This window comes from Tamandua tetradactyla, chromosome 1, assembly GCF_023851605.1.
Source record: "Tamandua tetradactyla isolate mTamTet1 chromosome 1, mTamTet1.pri, whole genome shotgun sequence".
Classification (NCBI taxonomy): Eukaryota; Metazoa; Chordata; class Mammalia; order Pilosa; family Myrmecophagidae; genus Tamandua; species Tamandua tetradactyla.
Window position 1 is genome coordinate 199,654,850 of NC_135327.1, and position 19,752 is coordinate 199,674,601.

The 19,752-nt window shown below is 34.6% G+C and overlaps 1 protein-coding gene, 1 long non-coding RNA gene and 1 pseudogene across 3 annotated transcripts in view; 2 read left to right on the plus strand and 1 right to left on the minus strand.

Annotated features, from left to right (window-relative positions):
* DPP6 (dipeptidyl peptidase like 6) overlaps nt 1–19,752 on the plus strand; it is a 919,284-nt gene that overhangs the window by 526,019 nt on the left and 373,513 nt on the right. For both annotated transcript variants that reach the window (XM_077150875.1, XM_077150885.1), the window contains exon 4: nt 10,334–10,428. In XM_077150875.1, the coding sequence (XP_077006990.1) occupies nt 10,334–10,428 (95 nt within the window). The remainder of the gene's footprint in view (nt 1–10,333; nt 10,429–19,752) is intronic.
* On the minus strand, nt 737–8,130 carry LOC143674777 (uncharacterized). The gene is made up of 3 exons (XR_013171212.1): nt 8,013–8,130; nt 7,704–7,739; nt 737–827 (listed from the first exon to the last, which is right to left on the minus strand). It is a non-coding gene; the product is annotated as an uncharacterized LOC143674777 (long non-coding RNA).
* On the plus strand, nt 15,145–15,641 carry LOC143679814 (transcription factor BTF3 pseudogene; annotated as a pseudogene).

Sequence of the window (19,752 nt, forward strand, 5' to 3'; positions counted from 1 at the left end):
AACTGGAAAATTAAAATTCTAAAAAATATTCAAATGATAACATGAAAGGAGAAACGGAAGAACAATTAACTTAGGAGACAAGTAGAAAGCAAACAAAATGGCAGTCTAGGCTCAGCCATATCAATAATCTCATTAAACATTTATATGACATATTTACCATGGTTCAATCATATTATGGACCATCAAAATTCTTAATGAGCTTAAAGAGGCTGAAATCATGTGCAGAGTATTTTCGAATCCCATGGAATAAATTAGACATCTATAACAATGAGATGACTAGAATAACTTTAAATATTTGGAAGTTAAGCGACATATTTCCAAATAATCATTGAGCTAAGCAGATGTTACAGGAAAATTAAAAATGTTTTTAACTGAATGTTAATGTAACAGCATATCAAAATCTGTAGGAAGTAGCTAAAGCTGTGCATAGAGGGAAATTTTTATTTTAATGTCTGAATTAGAAAATATGGGCAGTCTTAACCCAAATGATCTAAGCTTCCACCTTAAGAAGCTGTAAGAAGAGCTAATTAAATCCAAAGCAAATAGAAGGAAGGAATTTAAAAGAAAAAAAAGGAAAAAAGCATAATTTTATGAAGTAGAATCCAGGAAGTATATAGAAATAAAACCAAGGCATGTTCTTTGAAAAGGTCAGCAAAATTGATGAATATCTAGACAGTTTGATCTAGAAAAAAGAAAGACACAAACCACCAATTCAGAAAAAACAAGAGTGACAAACCTGCAAGCATCAGTTACATGGGAGGTACAGTGGTCTAATGCTTATTTGCCATGCAAGTGACCTGGGTTCAGTTCCCAGTCCATGTATATCCCTAAAAAAAAAACAAAGTAACACTGCAACCCTATTATTTTACTAAAACAGACCCAATTATCCTACCAAAAGGACAATAAAAGAATGTTATGAACGAAGTTTATACCAAGAAACCTTATAGACCAAATGGTATGGACAAATTCTTAGAAAAACAAAAATTATCAATGCAGATCTAGATAAAATAGAAAGCTTTAAACAGCTATATATCCATTAAACAAGTTTTTAATTACAAACTTGTGTTTGTATTTAAAAATCCTCCCACAAAAAGAATGTTGAGCCCAGGTGGCTTGTGGCTTCACTATATGAATCCCATCAAACATTTAAGGGAATAATAACAAATCCTGCATAAATTCTTTCAGATAATAAAAAAAGGATGGAGCATAGTCCAACATATTTTATATCAATAATACTCCAATTCTAAAATCAGACAAAGAAACCTTAAGGAAAAAGAACTACAGACCATTATCCCTCATAATCATATATGCAAACATTTTTAGCAAACATTAGCATATGAAAAGCTGTAATGTACAAAAAAGATAATACATTATGACCAGTGGATTTTCCTAAGGATGCAAGATTGGTTTAACATCTGAAAATCAGTCATTGTGTTTCACCATGTTAATTAAAATAAAGGAGAAAAGCCATAGAATCATTTCAATAGTTGCAGAAAAGGCATTTCATAAAATTGAAAAAACTTTCATGGTAAAAACTTTCAGCAAGCTAGGAATAGATTGAGATTTCCTCAACCTTATGAAAAACTCAGAGCTGACATCATCCTTAAGAGTGAAAAGTTTGATGCTTTCTAACATTAGGAACAAGTCAAGGATGTCCTCTAACAACTCTCCTATTTAACATTGTATTGTGTGTCCAAGCAAATTATGTATAAACACACATGCCAAACAGATCAGAGAGGAAGAAGTAAACCTGTTCTTATTTGAACAGCATGAGTGTATATGTTAAAACATTAAGGACTTATAGTTGAGAACACAGGTTATCAGGAGTTAGAAAGAGGGTAGAGCTGGGCATTCTGTATTAATGAGATTGATTGTAAAGATTCAGGACAGGATAGCACACTATTATGTGATGCTAGCAAAATATTTTAAGTATAATGAACTAAGCTGAGTGTGAGTATGGTTGAAAGAGGTAGGCTAGGGACATGTAAGTTAGCAGAAGGAAAGACAGAGGATAAAAACTGGGACTATACAATTAGCAAAACCTGAAGTAGACAATGACGGTGAATAAATGTACAAATATATGAAATGTACAAATATATAAATTTTTACATGAAGGAAAATGAATGTCATTATTGCATAGTGTTAAAAATGGGATGGTATATGAAAAAATACAATTGATGCAAACTAGGGTAAAATTGTAATTTCTTTCATTAATTATAACAAAGGAAATACACTGAAACAATGTCAATAAGGGGGAATATAATATGAAATATTTGTTGGTGGTATTGTTTCTCCTATTTTTATTCTCCTTTCTCTGCAGAAGAAATGGAATTGTTCTTGTATAGATTGTGGTGTGAAGGAATAATGCTATGATTGTACCAGGAGCCATTGATTGTACACTTAGGATGGATTATATAGTGTAGGAATCAAATTGTTTAAAAAAATAAGCAGAAAGATACAAGTGAGAGAGAGATATACCTACTCGGTTGGTAGGGAAGTGGAATGGTGCTGCCCATCTGGAGGGCAGTGTCATGCTTTCATAGGAAGCTAAGTATTGGGTTGTCATATGATCCTGAAACCTTGTTATTAGGTATATATTTGGAAGAACTGAAAGCAAGGACATGAATAGACTTTATACACCTGTGTTTATGGTGGCATTTGTCATGACTGCCAATGTATGGAGGTGTCCTCAGCGTACATTGATTGATGAATGGAAGGGTGAACTGTGGTATATACATACAAAGGAATATTGAGTGTCTAGCAGAAAGGAATGAAGTTATATATGTATAGTACAACTAGATGAATAAACCTTGAGGACATTATGTTGAATCAAATAAGTCAGAAATGAAAGGACAAATATTGTATGGTCTCACTGATAAAACTAACTATAATGAGCAAACTCTGAAACTTGAAGACAAAGGTGACAAAAGGTGGGCAGGGATTGGGCACTCAATAAGTAAGGAATACAGAGTGGCCAATAAGGCTCATTGTAAAGGTTTCTAGATTGTGAGCTCTTACAGCACGTCACATTTATTCCTGAGTTTTAACAGTGCTTTTTGTGTATAACTTGGTAGTTCCCTGGAACTTTATGTATCTGTGTAGCAACTGAGACTCAGAGTTGGCATTCAACAACTCTGAAAGTCAACATTATTCTATACAGCAACTGTTAAAGAAACTGAAAAAGAGATCAGACTTCAATTGAGCTATGAATGAAGCAGATCTGGTTAGGACTAAGGTAAATCAGAATATAGGATAAAGGATGATATGCCTATTTTAAAACTTCAACTTCCATATGAGACCAAAGGAAGAGATGTATATTTTAAAATTATATTTAATTTTAAATTTAAATTTTAGATAGCACACTATCTAATTTAACCTCTCTCGTCAATGGATAATCTGAAATAGGGAATGAGATCTTATTACTCTGTACAGATTAATGTAATACCCTCATACATTCTAGAGTATTTGGGGCAGAAAATAAAAAAGTATTTGCAAAGTCCCCTTGAGAGACCAGGGAAAATGTGTAGAACTATTAAACTTCCCCATGTGGGAAATTCCTAATATTCTCTCAAACATTATGGACTCCACATTTAATGAGCCAAGCCATTGATCTTGAAGCTTGCCCTTATGAAACATATTTCTGCAGTGGCAAAGCTAAGCCTAGTATAATTAGGCCTAGGTCGTCCCCAGAGAACCTTGTTTGTTGCTCAGATGATATATATCCTCTCTCTAGCCAACTCTGCGAATAAACTCATTACCCTCCTCCCTGTGTGAAACATGACTCCCAGAGGTTTAAGTCTCTATGGCAACGTGGGTCATGACTCTCAGGGGTGAGCCTGGCCATAGCAATGTGGCATTTAGAATGCCTTCTTGACCAAAAGGGGGAAAAGTAATGAAACAAAATAAAGTTTCAGTGGCTAAGAGATTACAGATAGAATTGAGAGGTCATTCTGGAGGCTATTCTTATGCAAGCTTCAGCCAATATTGCAAATTGTCAGTATGCTGAGCACCAACCAACAGTATTCCTAAAAACCCTAGAGAACGTCCTGGGGTCTATCTTAAGATTATATAAATGTTCTACTTAATAAGCTTAATTTTTTCATAAACTTAAGGCCTCTAGATTGTTCCTATACCAGATAAGTCCTGAAACCCAGAGGTACCATTCTCTCCAGGAATATCAACCAGTTTCATTCTTCTACCCCATAATTTCAACACCCCATTCCAGCATGAAGAAGCTAAAATGGTCACTGCCTAGACATCCCTGAAAATTGAGAGAATGATCAAATGATAGTGAAGAAGTGTAATTTAGGAACTAGGATTTAACAAATGATTATAACTATTGACTCATAATATAGATAGTTCTTTTTAGTTTCTTGTGTATTAGAATAGCCAGAAGAAAGTACCTGAAATTGTTGAACTGTAATCCAGTAGCCTTGATCTTTGATAATATTTTTAAATGTCTTTTTTTTTTTTTACATGGGCAGGCACCAGGAATCGAACCCGGGTACTCAGGCATGGCAGGCAAGCATTCTTACCTGCTGAGCCACCATGGCCTGTGATAATATTTTTATAACAGTATAGCTTTTATTGTATGATCATGTGATTGTAAAAACCTTGTGACTGACACTCCCTTTATCCAATTGTATGGTTAGATGAGTAAGAAAATAAAGACATACATGAAATAATATATAGGTCAGAATATGGGGAAAACCACCCTATGTAAAGTATGGACAATAATTAATAATACTACTTTAATGATCTTTCATCAGTTGTAACAAATGTAACTACTGTTACAAAATAGAATTGCAAAAAAAGTGTTATCATCACTTGTAACAAAATTTCCATGCCCATGAAAGTGGTGGTGGTTCAGTGATATATAGGAATCCTGTATTTTATGTATGATTGTTCTGTAAACCCACAATTTCTCTAATAAAACAATTTAATTAAAAAGAATTTCTTAAGGACTGTATTTCTTTAAAGCTCCTGGAACTAAAAAGTGCATTTGGTCAAGCTGCAGGATACAAAGTCAATAGACAAAAATTAATTTTATTTCTATATACTAGAAACTAACAAATTTATTATGCATTAAACATTTCCATTTATAATAGCATAACAGTATTATAAAGCTGAAGGATTGATTTATTAAAAGATATTCCATATTGGTAAGGTGAAAACTACTTTACCAAATTGCAAATGGAAATTAAGGAAGACCCAGTGAATGAGTAGATTACCATATTTACAGATTTTAAGACCAAATATTGTTGAGATGGCAAAACTTCTCGAAGTAGTTCATGAGTTGAATAAATACCAATCCTAACCGTAAAGGCTTTTTTGATATAGCAACAAGATAATTTTAAAATGTATATGTAAAGGTAAAAGACCTAGGCTTGCCAACTTAATTTTGAAAAACAAAACAATGTTTGCCTGAATTTAAGATATACTATAAAGCTACAATAACCAATACATGTGGCATTTGCATAAGAATAAACATAGATGAATGTAATAGAAAAGAGTCCAGAAATAGAAGTTCGCATATACATGTTCAATTGATTCTTGACCAAAAAAGCCAAGGTAATTAAATGCCAAAGGATATTCTTTTCAGCAATGTGCTGGAACAATGGGATACCTTACTGGAAAAATTTTAATATCAACAGTCACCTAACATTCTGCATAAAAATTAACTAAAAATTTATCAGAGACCTAAATGAAAGAATTAGAAGTATTAACTTCTAGCAGAGAACAAAAGAGAAAATCTTTGCGATATGGGAGTAGGCAAAGATTTCTTAGCACTCAAAAGTATGAATCATAAAAGAAAAAATGATAATATGGATATCATCAAGATTAAAACCTTTTTGCTCTTCAAAAGCTGTAGTTGAGAAAATAAAAAGCTGGGAGACACACTCTGAGAGATAATTTTGTAACACATATGTCTTACAAAGGGTTTATAATCCAGAATATATAAAGAATTCAATAATAATAAGTACAGAAATTCTGAATAGGTAAAATATTTGGATATTTCACAAAGGAAAATCAGATGAAAAGATGTTCAACGTTACTAATTACATGTATATTAATACCTCAGAGATATCACCTGTGCTCGTTTGAAAGGATATATGTCCCCTAGAAAACCCATGTTTTAATCAAAATCCCATTTCAGAATAATCCCTATTCAATACTGTATGTTTGAAACTGTAATCAGATCATCTCCCTGGAGATGTGATTTAATCAAGAGTGGTTGTTAAACTGGATTAGATGATGACATGTCTCCACCCATTTGAGTGGGTTTGGATAAATTTCTGGAGTTCTATAAAAGAGGAAACAGTTTGGAGAATGAAGGCAATTCAGACAGAGCAGAGAATGCTACAGCACCATTAAGCAAAGAATCCATCACCCAACACTTTGGAGATGAAGAAGGAAAGCGCTTCCTGGGGAGCTTCATGAAACAGGAAGCCAGGAGAAGAAGCTAGCAGATGACACCATGTATGTCATGTGCCCTTCCAGATGAGAGAGGAACGCTGACTGTGTTCACCATGTGCCTTTCCAGATGCGAGAGAAACCCTGAATTTCATCAGCCTTCTTGAACCAAGGTATCTTTTACTGGATGCCTTAGACTGGACATTTCTATAGACTCATTTTAATTGGGACTTTTCTTGGCCTTAGAACTGTAAACTAGCAACTTATTAAATTCCCCTTTTTAAAAGCCATTCCATTTCTGGTATATTGCATTCTGGCAGCCAGCAACCTAGAACACCAACACCTGCAAGAACAGCTAAAGTTTCAAGCCCTGATAATGATGGCAAGGAAGTAGAGTACCTGGAACTCTTGTAAGATTGCTGTGGGAATGCAAAACGGTACACTCACATGGAAAAATTTTGGCAGTATCCTATTAAGTTAAATATGAAGTTGCCATATGATCCAACAATTTCATACCTATGTATTTATTCAAGAAAAATGAAGACATATGTCTACACAAAGACATGCCCAGGAATATACAAAGCTGCATTATTCATAATAGCCAAAACCTGGAAGCAACATAAATGTTCATTAATTGATGATGCATAAACAAATTGAGGTATAGGAGTACTACAGAATAGTTCTCAGCAATATAAAAGAATGAGATAAATTGAATAAGATGAATTGCAGTAATATGAATAAATCTCCAAAGCATTATGTTAAGTGAAAAGAGGCAAACACAAGACTGTTGTGAACGATTCTAATCCTATGAAATTCTAGGAAAGGCAAACATATATGGATAAGAAGCAAATCAGTCATTGCCTGAGGCCGTTGGGGAGTTAATTATTGACAACCAAGAGGTATACAAGTCTTTAATATATTTTGTTAGGTTCATTCCTGGGTACCTTAAAGTTTGTGTTGTGCTTATTAATGGAAACATATGACAATTCGTTCTAAGATGTTAAAATACATATATAAATGGAGAGACAGACTAAGTTTGTAGCAGGAATACTCAATATTGTAAAGATGTCTCAATTTTTCCCATAATTGATCTCTTAATATGATCTCTATCAGTTTCCCATGAGAATATGTTTTCTAATTAAACAGGCTGAATCTAACATGTAAGGAACGCAAAATTCTAAGAAAAGCCAAGCCCTTTTGAAGGAAAATAATAAGGTAGGGACATTTGTCCTTCCACATAAATATAATTATTTTAATGGTATATTCTGGCTCAGTGACACAATTCTCACCTGCCATGCCGGAGACTTGGGTATGATTCCCGGTGCCTGCAAAATAAAATAAAATAAAGGTATATTCGTCTGACAGTGTGGTATCGACTGAGGGATGAACTAATTCATCAATAAGTCCACATAAAAAAGCATACCTTTTCTGTATAACTCCACCATCCCCTTTGATCCTTCTTTCACTTGTTAGGGGTAGTTGGGCTATGCCCATTCTAACTTTTTCATGTTGGAAGGGGCTGTTGATAATATGAGATAGGGGGATGGAACTAGTTGATGTTCTGGAGAGGCTGGGTCCCTCTGCATTTCTGGACTTACCTGGTTCGAGAACCCATCTGGAGGTTGTAGGTTTCTGGAAGTACCTTAGTGCACAGAACCTTTGTAGACTCTCATATAACACCATAGGTGTTCTTTAGGATTGCCAGGAAGGGTTTTGTTTGGGGTCTGGCAAACTATGATAAGTAGCAATATCTAACTGAAACTCGTCTAAGGGTGGCCTCCAGAGTAGCCTCTGAACTCTATTTGAACTCTCTCAGCCACTGATCCCTTATTTGTTACATTTATTTTCCCCCTTTTGGTCAGGATGATATTGTTCCCACGGTGTCAGGGCCAGACTCATCCCTGGGTGTCATCCCCCACATTGCCAGGGAGACAATCCTGTGGATGGCACAACCTCTTTTTGAAAATAACGCATTCTTATACCCTAGGACCCAATAATTTCCACCCTAAATACATATCAAGGAAAAAGTCATGCACATTTGTAATAAAATAAGAATGTTCATGGTATCATAGTTCATCATAAACATATAAACATAAACATTATTTCTAACATAAATAATGACTGAGATCCATTGTGATATATCCTTGAATAGTGTATAGCCATGGAAATTAGATGTTTAGTACAACATGGACTAATCTTCAAAATATAATACGATATAAATTATTAAGAACCACATATAGTAAATATAGTAAATACCACTTTGTTAAGCTCAAATGTAAGCAAAACTAAACAACATATTAAGTCTACTTAAATATGTGATAAAGTTATTAAATAAAAGTAATGGAATGGTAAAATTTAGGTGGGGAGGCAAGAGGATGAAGTAGAAAAATCATATGGAATGATGCAACAGAGTTGATATGTTCTAACTCTTAAGCTGGATGCTAGGGTCTTGGGTTTCACTTTATAATGTAAGCACGTTTATATTATGCATATCACATACTGTGATTTTTAAGAAATCATTGCATCTTGGTGTAAATAATATTGTACAACGGGTGAGAGCACAGCCCTTGGAACTCCTGGTGAGAATCAGTGGTATTCATTGGAATTCATCCATTAAAGACATATTTAATTTTTAGAAATTTGCTCAGAGTAAAACTAGTGAGTAAATGATGGTAATAAAATTAAATGGTAACCTTTTTTTTTTCCAAATGTCTTATACAACTGTTAAATTGGCTCTTTGTGCTTTCCTAAAAAGAAATTCTAAAATTCGTTGTATGAGAGCAACTGCATTGGAGTGGTTGAATAAGTTCCCAAGGTGGCCACATTTGATGGGAGATGGCTGAATAGATAAATACATTATATATTTATATTTTCATGAGAGAGAGAGACAGAGATGGAGGCAGAGACAGAGAGAGGAAGGTGGGGAGGGGAGAGAGGGAGACACTTTTTATTTGTGCACAAAAATGTTACCAGGAATACAAATAGAGACTATTTCATCTAAACCTCTATTAGTAACTTCACAACCTGAAATTTTGCATGAAATCTATACAGTATATATACTATACTTAAAGTATTTGCTCTTGAATTAGTTCAGCCTGCAGTATTATTCAGTCATCAACTGTTATATTATGAAATTCTCTCGCCACCAAATTGGCCCAGTGTTACCATTCTCACTCAGACGGATGTGTCATTTCCTTCTCCCCAGGAAATAGGAGTCCTTCCTTTCTTTTCACCCCATCCCAAAATCCTATCACTGTTTCTTTCACAATATATGGATAATTTTTATTTTACATTCCTGGTAGTACATTAATGCACAAATCAAATGTCTCATTAAAAAAAAATCAACTCAGTTTGTGTGTACACATAGATACCTACATACTTATGTATATTTATGAATATAATTACTTGTTTCTATAATTTTCTAAGTAAATAATTGAAATCTCAGTTCATTATACAGAAGGCCAGTTTCTCCATAGATATGATACACAGATTCAACAATTTTAAAGGCAGTGAAGCTGTCAAACCTTCAGCAGTTGCAAGGGGAACTTGTGGACATATAAAAGCAAGTTTTGCAGAATTTAGGTATAAGTATATGTATTATGCATGTGTACATATGCAAATTTCACCCCCCAGGTTTGAGATATAAGAAATATACTGCCAATTGTATGTCACCCTTATGGCAGCAGATTTCTTGATGGCATTACCACACATCTTACCCAAGAAAATTCTACCTTGTTCCAAAGATTCTATGGGTATGTGCTTGTGCTTTTTATGTCAGTGTTTAGAATAGGCAGAAAGGACCCTTCAATGAAAAGGATGCATTTTTTCAGAACTAGTCAATTCATTTTACTTGTCCCCCAGAAGCCTATTTAAATTCCTTGATGTTTCATGCTTCCTTTTTTTTAAATTTCTCCTTTAGATAAAGAATTCATCTACAGAGAACAGAAAGGAAATGTGATACTACAGAATGTTGAAACAAATATTTCTACAGTTTTAATAGAAGGCAAAAAAATCGTAAGTACTTTCTTTAATGACCAGGATAATTTCAGTTTTTCCTCCTGCAAGTCAATAAAGCAGAAAATGACTTTAGGTTTCAACTTTTAGTATAGCCAAGCAGAAACAATAAACGTGTAATACTACAGGCTAAGCAACTAAAGATAATGTGAAATTGAAACCACACTAATTTAATAAAATGAAAGCATAGTTTCTGTCACTGTACAGAAAATTTCTCTGCAGGTGTTAGAAACAAGTGTTGCATATCATACATAATTGAAAGATAAAGTCCTAAGGCTTCTACACATTTACAGAACAATTGCAATAATGCATACAGAATGTTCCAAGAGCACTTGCTCAATCTCGTTTTTTAAAAAGTCCTCACATTCACACGCACAGGGAATATTAATTCGGTCACTGTAGCTCTAGTTACCTTCAAGACATTAAATGAATTTTGTGTTTTAAAACAAGTATTGATTAAATCTGAATGTCACAGCTTTGATTCTGGGAAAAACTGATCTTTCCAAAGAATTAAATTATATCAACATATTGGCTTTATATACATTTTTAGCTATTTATTTAAAATATGTACCAAAAATCAATTTAAGGAGAAATTAACATTTTTACAATTTGTTCAGATTTATAAACAGAAGAATGAAATCTTCAACTTTAAGGAGTTGATCATTTTCTTGTTGGATAAACTGGAGAAATCAGAAGAAGAAAATAAGGCTGTTAAAAGGAGAACTCAAAACAGAGTCATGAATTCCCTATCAAAGCTATCCTAACATGGGTCTGGTATGAATCAGGAAAACAAGAAGCCTAGAATCTGGGAATTAAGGACCTTAGGAAAAATTTAACTCACTAGCTCTACAGATACAGATCCTGAGCCCAGAGGTTTGTGAATGAGGTTTTCTGAGTCCTACAGCTCACTGGGGGCATGATAAGAATTCAGGCTGGGACCAACATTCAACTCAATTCCTGGGAGTCTCCTTCCTGGGGAGATGATACGATGGCTTCACCTTCATGTCATGTGATCACTGCACTCATAGAAATGCTGCTCTACCTTCTTTTCTCTCCCAAAGAAAATTCAACTTGCAATTTAAATTTTTTATTCCATTTCTTTTTGGTGTAAAGATACCTTTTTCTTTAAAAAAAAAAAATGCATTGAGGTTTAGTATTAAAAGGAACCTGCCCTTTACATAGAGTTTGCTGACACAAGGAAGGCCTAAGGATGGTGAGTTATGGTGTAGTACCCAACATGATAGCTCCATGAATTAAATAGCATTCTGCAAACCAAGATTCTGAAAGAACGAATGTGCCTCTGTTTTTGCATGAAAAAATAAAATCTTTGGTAGAATCAGTCTCCTAAGAAAATCTGCTTGAACCCACTTATAGGTACTAAAATTGCCGAAATGCTTTTCTAATATTAATCAAGAAGAAAAAAAATCAGACTGATACTGAGGGTAACTACACCTTAATGTCAGAATGTTATGAATATTTCCTGTGAGGATGTCAGTTTAGTAAAAGCAGGATGGTATCCATACAGCTGCACTTATGATAAAATACTAGAATATGAACTGCTTTCTCTTTGTAAAATCAATAGCTTGTGACAGATCATATATTTTAACTGAAGTTGTTTTAGCCAAGTAATAGGGTAATTTTAGAAATCACCTTAGGTAAAGAAAAAAAAAAAAGAAACCCTGACCTCACAAATTGAGTGGCTTATTCTTTGTAACACAATGTTTTTTCTTCTTAAAATGCCATTTATTCATTCATTTTGCAATCATTTTTTAAGCACCAAATATGTACAGCCTAATTGATACTGTTCATGATCATGCCTAGTATATTCTTGTCTCAAAGCTACATTTAAATGCTGCTACAAACAGACCTTAAAATAAAGAAAATAAAGAAATGTCATTTATGAGCCTGCATAGTAATTTAGAATGTAGAAACTCTGGGTTTTAGCTCTGTTGACCCAGTCAGCCATTTAACCCCCTTGTACTTCAATTGCTCCATTTCTAAATTAAAACTAATATTTTTTTTTCTACCAGCCTAAAACATGGGTCTTCTATGAGGTCCAGAAATAGAATAGTGTCTGCTCTATGTGTTCAATGTGCAAATGTTGAGAAAGGAGAGCAGGATGTCATGAAGGGACGTGATGTGAAATCTGTCGGATCTCACCTGCAACTTTGAGGCTGACAGCTGGGTGGAAAGCCTCGGCAACATATAGCAGTAGCTGTGCAGCATTCTGTTCTCTTACCTTCCTGGTGGTTAACCAGGTAGTCTCTTTGTACTTGAATCCCAAGAACTATGAGATTGTTTAAATGATAAAGCCAAGCTGAGAAAAAGAACATGCAAAATGTGGGCACAACTGTAATTTTTAGGTTGGTCCATATAACAATCTTAAACTAATTAAATGATAAAGCAATGAATTCCGTGATCAGAATTTTTAAGTGTGTCCTCATCCCCTTGACTTCTAACCTAATTCTCCTCTTCCCTGGCCACCAGAATCATTGACATACATGGTTACATTAAGGTAGCCAAGCCTGTTTGACTGCAGTTTCTTCCTGGCTTCACACCCTACCATCATTGTCTCTTGCCTAGAATGGATTGATGGAAGGGGATGCAAATGAATGCAAATACTGCACCAGCCAGTCCAACAGAAAAGCTTTGATAATAATTGATAATTATGCAAATGCAGAATCTGTGCTAAGTGCTGTGTTCATCTTGCCTCCTCCAAACAATTTTCTTTGATCAAAAGTTTTAATTCAGTTGTCCTTTATCATAAGTCCAAATGGTAGAAATCAGATCATGAAATATTTCAGAATACCACAAGCACTTTAAATTGTGATGGCATGATACATTTAGCTTTCTACAGTAATGATACTATGCTTTGTTTGACATTTTGTTTCTTATGTTACTTTTGTGAAAGTGGAGCTTTTCAGACCCTACTATCTGATGCTACATAATATTTGATGGTATGTAATGATTGATTTTAGGAAACATTCATCAAGAGGTCTGGTCCCCATTTTCCTATTTTTATTATTTTCCACGTGTTCTTTAAGGGTTCTACTGAGAACGAACTAATTAAAAAATGTTAACAGAAGTCACAAGCATATCCTTTCTGGAAAAGTTCTCCTTGGCTGTGAGGTCTTCTGCTAAGCTGCACAGCTGCTTGGAGGGAGGTCCTGCCTTGATTTCCTTTTTGTCTCTCCTATAGACCTTAACACTGTGACCTGCACATGGAAGATGTACAATATTTTTTATGTATTTTATGAATGAATATAAGAGGATAAGAAAACTAGTGACAAACAGTTTTCCAAAAATACCAGAGTGGCTGAGTGGTTGGAGGGGCAGGTCAACACTAAAGTTCAGATCTTCAGCTTTGGGATCTATCTCCTGACATGTGAATCACATTCTGCTCATTAGCATTACCACCTCGGACAAGGTGTATAAATGATGTAAACCTCAGTCCTACCCCCTCTGCAGTGTTGTTGGCATTAAATGAGAGAATAGATTTAAAATGCATACCTCATAAAAAGAGGCATATAGTGATATATGCCAAGTGTGGATTCCAGAATGTCAGGCTGGCCTGGAAGTCTTGGGCAGGGCTTAGGGTCCAAACAGACAGGCAGGATGAGTGTGTGTGGTTCCAAGCAGGAGTTTGGATGAGCGTGATGGATGAGAAGACTCAGGGTGTTCAGGGTGTGAACAAGCTGTTCAAGTCTACACAATAGTACCAGGAGAGTGGAATCCACACTGCCTTGATTTTGAGCTCTTTCCCTGGGAGGAGCTGGGTCTTGGCTGCTTCCGAGAATGACACAGGATCTTCACAAGTTGGTAATTATAGCAAGGGACACTGTGATTTTCAAAAATAAGATAAAATAACTTTCACTCGAGTTACATGTTGGGTATTCAGGAATTCTGGGATATTATATCTAACTCGTATTTAAAAAATAAAAGAAAATAATTTAAAATATCAAACTTAGTGTTGTTTTATTTTTCTGCAGTCTGAGTTGTTTTTCTTTACAGTCCCACAGTTTCAAGACTGGTTTTAAGATAGTTTGGATGCGGAAGGAAGCAGATAGCGGTGTGTTAGCAGTAAGGCTGGCAGCTTTCAAGAGAAGGAAAACAGTGTTTGTCAGCATTTGCTTGAGATTTTAGAGATATGTAAAGCTGGAATAGACTTTGGACATTGTGTCATCCCAACCCCTCTTTTCTCAGCTGAAGAAACCAAGGAGAACTACAAGCAGAACTCTAGATCCGGGGCTTGGGCTTTAAGGTATTCTTCATCTCCCAGGCCAGCTCAGAATTAACCACTGTATTGACCTCTAACGGCTGTATTTTCTAAGGCCTTTTTCTTGATAATATGGTTGGTGGCAAGAAGTGGTAAGAATGATATAGTCCTTCATTGTATCATTTAAATTGCCACAGGTATTTGGAAAGCAACTTGGGAATACTTTTCAAGAGCAGTAAAAATATTTATGCATTTTGATTTAATAAAAGAAAAAATTTTCTGAAGTAAATAAGATAAAAAGTAAAAAAAAAAAAAAAAGAGAGAAGCTGAATACCCAGAGTTGTAGCATTATTTGTAATAGTGAAGATATCAGAAATTAGGGAAAATGAGATGAAAAATTGAAAATTGCATGGATGAGGCCATCTTGCATCCCCACATGTATGTGCCTGGTCTCAGCTGGTCTGTCCGAGACCCCCTGAGCGCCAGCCTTAGTTCCCCAAATGTGCCCCATCTCTACCCCTGACAAGGTGAAAGAGACTTTCACGAACCAGGCGACACTCGCCACACTGCAGGCACAGGCACACTTTGGTGGGAAAGGAACTGCTCGCAGAAAGAAAGTGATTCATAGAACAGCTACAGCAGATGATTAAAAAAAACTTCAGTTCTCCTTAAAGAAATTAGGGCTAAACAATATCTCTGGTAATGAAGAGGTTAATATGTGTTAGAAACCAGGGAACAGCAATCCACCTTAACAGCCCTAAAGTTCAGGCATCTCCCAGCCAACACTTTCACAGCACTTTCACTGATGGAAGTGCTGCCCAGCATCTTAAACCAGCTTGGCGCAGACAGTCTGACTGGTGTAAGGAGACCGGCTGAAGCTTTGCCCGAACAATCTGCGGATGGAAAAGCACCACTTGCTCCTAGAGAGGAGGAAGATGGAGCAGTTCCAGATTTTGTGGAGAATTTTAATGAGGCTTCTGAGAATAGGGCAAACTGAGTTGAGTCTGCTTCTGAAGAAGCTAGGACTTGAAATTACTTGGAGCCGTATTTTATATTATGTCTGCTTTTAAAAAATTGTTTTGTTTATGGATCTAATAAAATCGTGATCTCTAATATTTTTAAGCTCAGGCCCCTTGGGCACTGCAGCTCTTTTTTAGTTTTTGCTTATACTGTATAACAATTTCATTCTTTGCAGCTGGTTAAGCTGAGGAAGCCCGGGAGGAAAGTTTGCAAACAAAGATTAATCAAGTTCTTTGCTAGTAAAAATAAATAAATGAATATTAAATTGGATGAAATATGATGTAGCCATTGAAGTAATCATTATGAAAGCTCTATAGTAAAATGAAAAATAGTTAGGATGTTACTTAAAATAAAAAGAACAATACAATATCACAGTTCAGTTAAGAACTGTTAACATTATCTATGTGTATTGAAAAGGACAGGAAGCTAACATTGAACTATGGACATAGTTAACCTTATTGAGTGAGGAAATTCTTTGTGTTATTTTCCAGTGTGGTAATTTCCATAATTGCTGTTTCAATGCCTGTTATTCAATAATTTTAATCAGATTTTTTAAAAATTCAGCTTCACATTCAGAAACATTAGACTTCCTCCAATGATGAATATGTAAGAGCTGTAGATGTTTCCCAGAAATACTTGGAAGGGAAAATAAGTCAGTTTTTTAAAAAGCATCCTGCTATGCTTTTGTCAGGTTTTCTCACTTTTTTTGTCTTTACTTGCTTTAACTAATAATAAGGATATTTAAATAAAGTTTTTTTTCTTTTGTGTTCCTATATGGTTTTATATAATCATTAGACCCTAGAATTTTAAATTTTCTCTCACTCTCTAAAAAGTAATTGATGCTGACTCCTCACAGAAAGAGGCATAAACTAGGCAAGTATTATAAGACCCATCCCCAAACAAGAAAAGCCAATAAACAGGCTCAGTTGTGCTGCAGAGAAACTCCAGAATTTTGTTGAGATTAGAACATAATACAACTTTTTTCACTTTTGCCTTTTTTTTAAATTTTCACAAATATATTTGACTTTCACTTTATTAATTTTCATTTCATTTCAATCTGTTTAATTTAATTTTCACTAAGTGCTTCATCTGCTTGTGTTCTCTCAACCCAACTGGGCAGCAAGCTTTATGCGGGGAAAGATTACCTTCCTTTGCATCTTTTCCTTTTCTTGTTCTCAACAGAGTAGTGTGTGACATTGTATAGGAAGCGAGATTTTCACAAAGTGTCATTTTCACGCACATGAGGTGAAAAGCAGTCCAGCCCTAGGGAGAGTGCTAACTCTGCCCAGATGTCATTTCCTGTTTGTCTCCGGTTCATTGTGTTGGTCTGCTGCCACCGCTGCCACCAGATTCACAGCCAGGACCATTTCTGTAACGGGAGCAGGACCATACTAGCCAATCCTAGGCTGAATTTCATTAAGCACATAACTAAAAACCAGGAAGGAAAACATATCCTTACTTTTGTCTCCATTTCAAAGGGCAAAAACTGGCAGCCCTTGATGCCCACTGAATTGTTTGATTTGGCTCACAAATTGTTTTTTACAAATCGAAAACCTAGATTTCTGACTTTTCCTGAAAAATAAGACAATCTGGCTGCAGCGAGACCACCTTCTCTCAAGCATTGCAAAATTTGGCTGGAGTGGAGTAGTGGCTAGCCCCTTTCCCCGGGGCGTGGGCTGCCCAGTTCCCGCAGTGACCCACGCTTGCTGAATTGTTGCCAGACCTGTCTTTCTGAATTCAAAACCTCCCACTAGCCTGGGAACAAAAGGATGACATAAAAATAAAGCATCTTTTCCAAGAATGTTGTGAAAAGTCATGGCCCAAACTATTTCTGTATATTCTGTATTTATTTCTGTGCCGATATGATTCTATTTTCCTTGTCTTCCTGTGACTTTTACTCTTTCTTTCTCTTGTGTCTCAGCTGATCTCTTTCTTTTTGTTCCTTTTTTTCTTTTCTTCCATCTTCCCTTTTCCTTTTTTATTTCTTTTATTACACAACATAAAAGTACACTTTTACTTTTTTTTAACCATAATTTATTGTATGGACTATACACTTCAATTTTTAAAGTAGCTCTGTAGAATATTTTGTACTTGGTTCTTTAAAAGATCTGAAGAGAAATAAAGAAGTGGTTTTATCTGCCTGACATCAAACCTAGTATTTTCTGTAGATTAAGGGTGACATAATTTGATTATTTCATCATACCTTATAGTCAGTGATTTGACATTAAATGAGTACCTTCTATGATTAAGGCATTGGGCTGGACATTTAAGGCATTCGGCTGGACATGGGTGGATAGATAACAGTGATTAATAAAACAGGTTTTCTTAGGTGGCTTTCAGCCCAGATACGAAAAAATTAACCGTTTTATGAAATGCATTCTCTAATAGAGATACTATATGATAGAAATCAAGGCGAGTAAAAGAGGAAGAAATTGAGCAGGCCATGGAGAACTTTACTTGGTCATATGGTCTCCATATGAAATTAGAAGGAACAGATTTATTTATTTATTTATTTATTTATTTATTTATTTATTTATTTATTTATTTATTTATTTATTTGCATGGGCAGGCACTGGGAATCACACCCAGGTCTCTGGCATGGCAGGCGAGAACTCTGTCACTGAGCCACTGTCGGACTGCCCAGGACAGATTTTTTGAATAGGACAATAACATTATGACTTTTTAAAAAACTGCCAGTAAATATATTTATGCTTTTTACAATTCATTCTTCCTGTACTGCTTGAAAATTTGGGACATTTGATATATCTCCTTCCTCTAATGGCCCATTTCCTTCTCTGCTTTTATAATCACATGCATGTTTACATATTACATGAAAATAAAACACCAGCCTTTTAGATAAATATTTCACCAGAAACATGCCTACAATTTTACATAAATGGGATCATCATACATTTAGGCAAATATTTTTAAATGAACTTAGGGTGCTATTAATAATTATGCTATTATTAAATACCTCCAAATAGTGTAAGCTATATATCTATAAAAAATGAATATAGTTGTAGAAATTATAAATACATATTGGCATGTAGGGTCCAGCCTCATATTAAAATCATAATATGCTATGAACAAGGAAGATTTAAATACGAAGGAAATTAATCAACATAATTCATTAAAATTATAAAATAACTTAGAAGAAAATCCTTATGATTATATCACTTAATGCTGAAAGGGCACCTGATAAAGTTTACCAGAAGCTCAATAAAAATTCCAGGTAAGATAAGGTGAAATAAACTGTTAATGTTGATAAAGACTATTTACCAAGAACCAACTAGCAGTGAAAAATGATAAAACCACTCCATTTATAAACTCACCATTACCATTAATATTTAATATATTATTAGAGATGGTGGGCAATATAATATATAAGCAAATTAAATGAATAGAATAAGTACTAGAAAATAGAAGAAAAAATTATATATCCTTTAATGGTGTAGTTCTATCCCTAGAAAACCTAAAAGAATTTAGGTATATATAAAAAATATATACCTATATATAATTAATAAGAGTATTTCTTTTGATAGCTGAACACAAGAACTATATATATGTATATATTGTTAATATCTTATTTATTTAAATGTGTGTGTGTATATATATGTATATACACAATTCTGTATTGATTTATACATAATTCAGTAACTTCCTCTTCACCAAGTATAAGTATCAAAAGTAAAAATGTGGAAAATACTCCATTCACAATAAAAACAAAACCATAAAATGCCTCAGAATAAATTTTAAAAAAATGATATGACTTAGAATGAAGCAATTTATAAAATTGCATACAAGAGTTGAAGAAAATATAAAGATGTAGCATGATCTTAGATAAGCAGACAGTACTAAAAATGTTAATTCTCTTAAAATTGAAATCAACTTCTATACAGTCCTAATTAGGACTCTGAAGAAAAATTAGCACTAAACATTTGATAAAATACAGTCCTAATTTGAACTCTGAAAGAAATGAGCATTGAACATTTGCTAAAATTATCTTAATTGTCACCTCAATATAGAGTTCATATTCTTAAGGATGTATAGTGGTATGTACTGTCTTTGCCTTATATAAAAACATATAA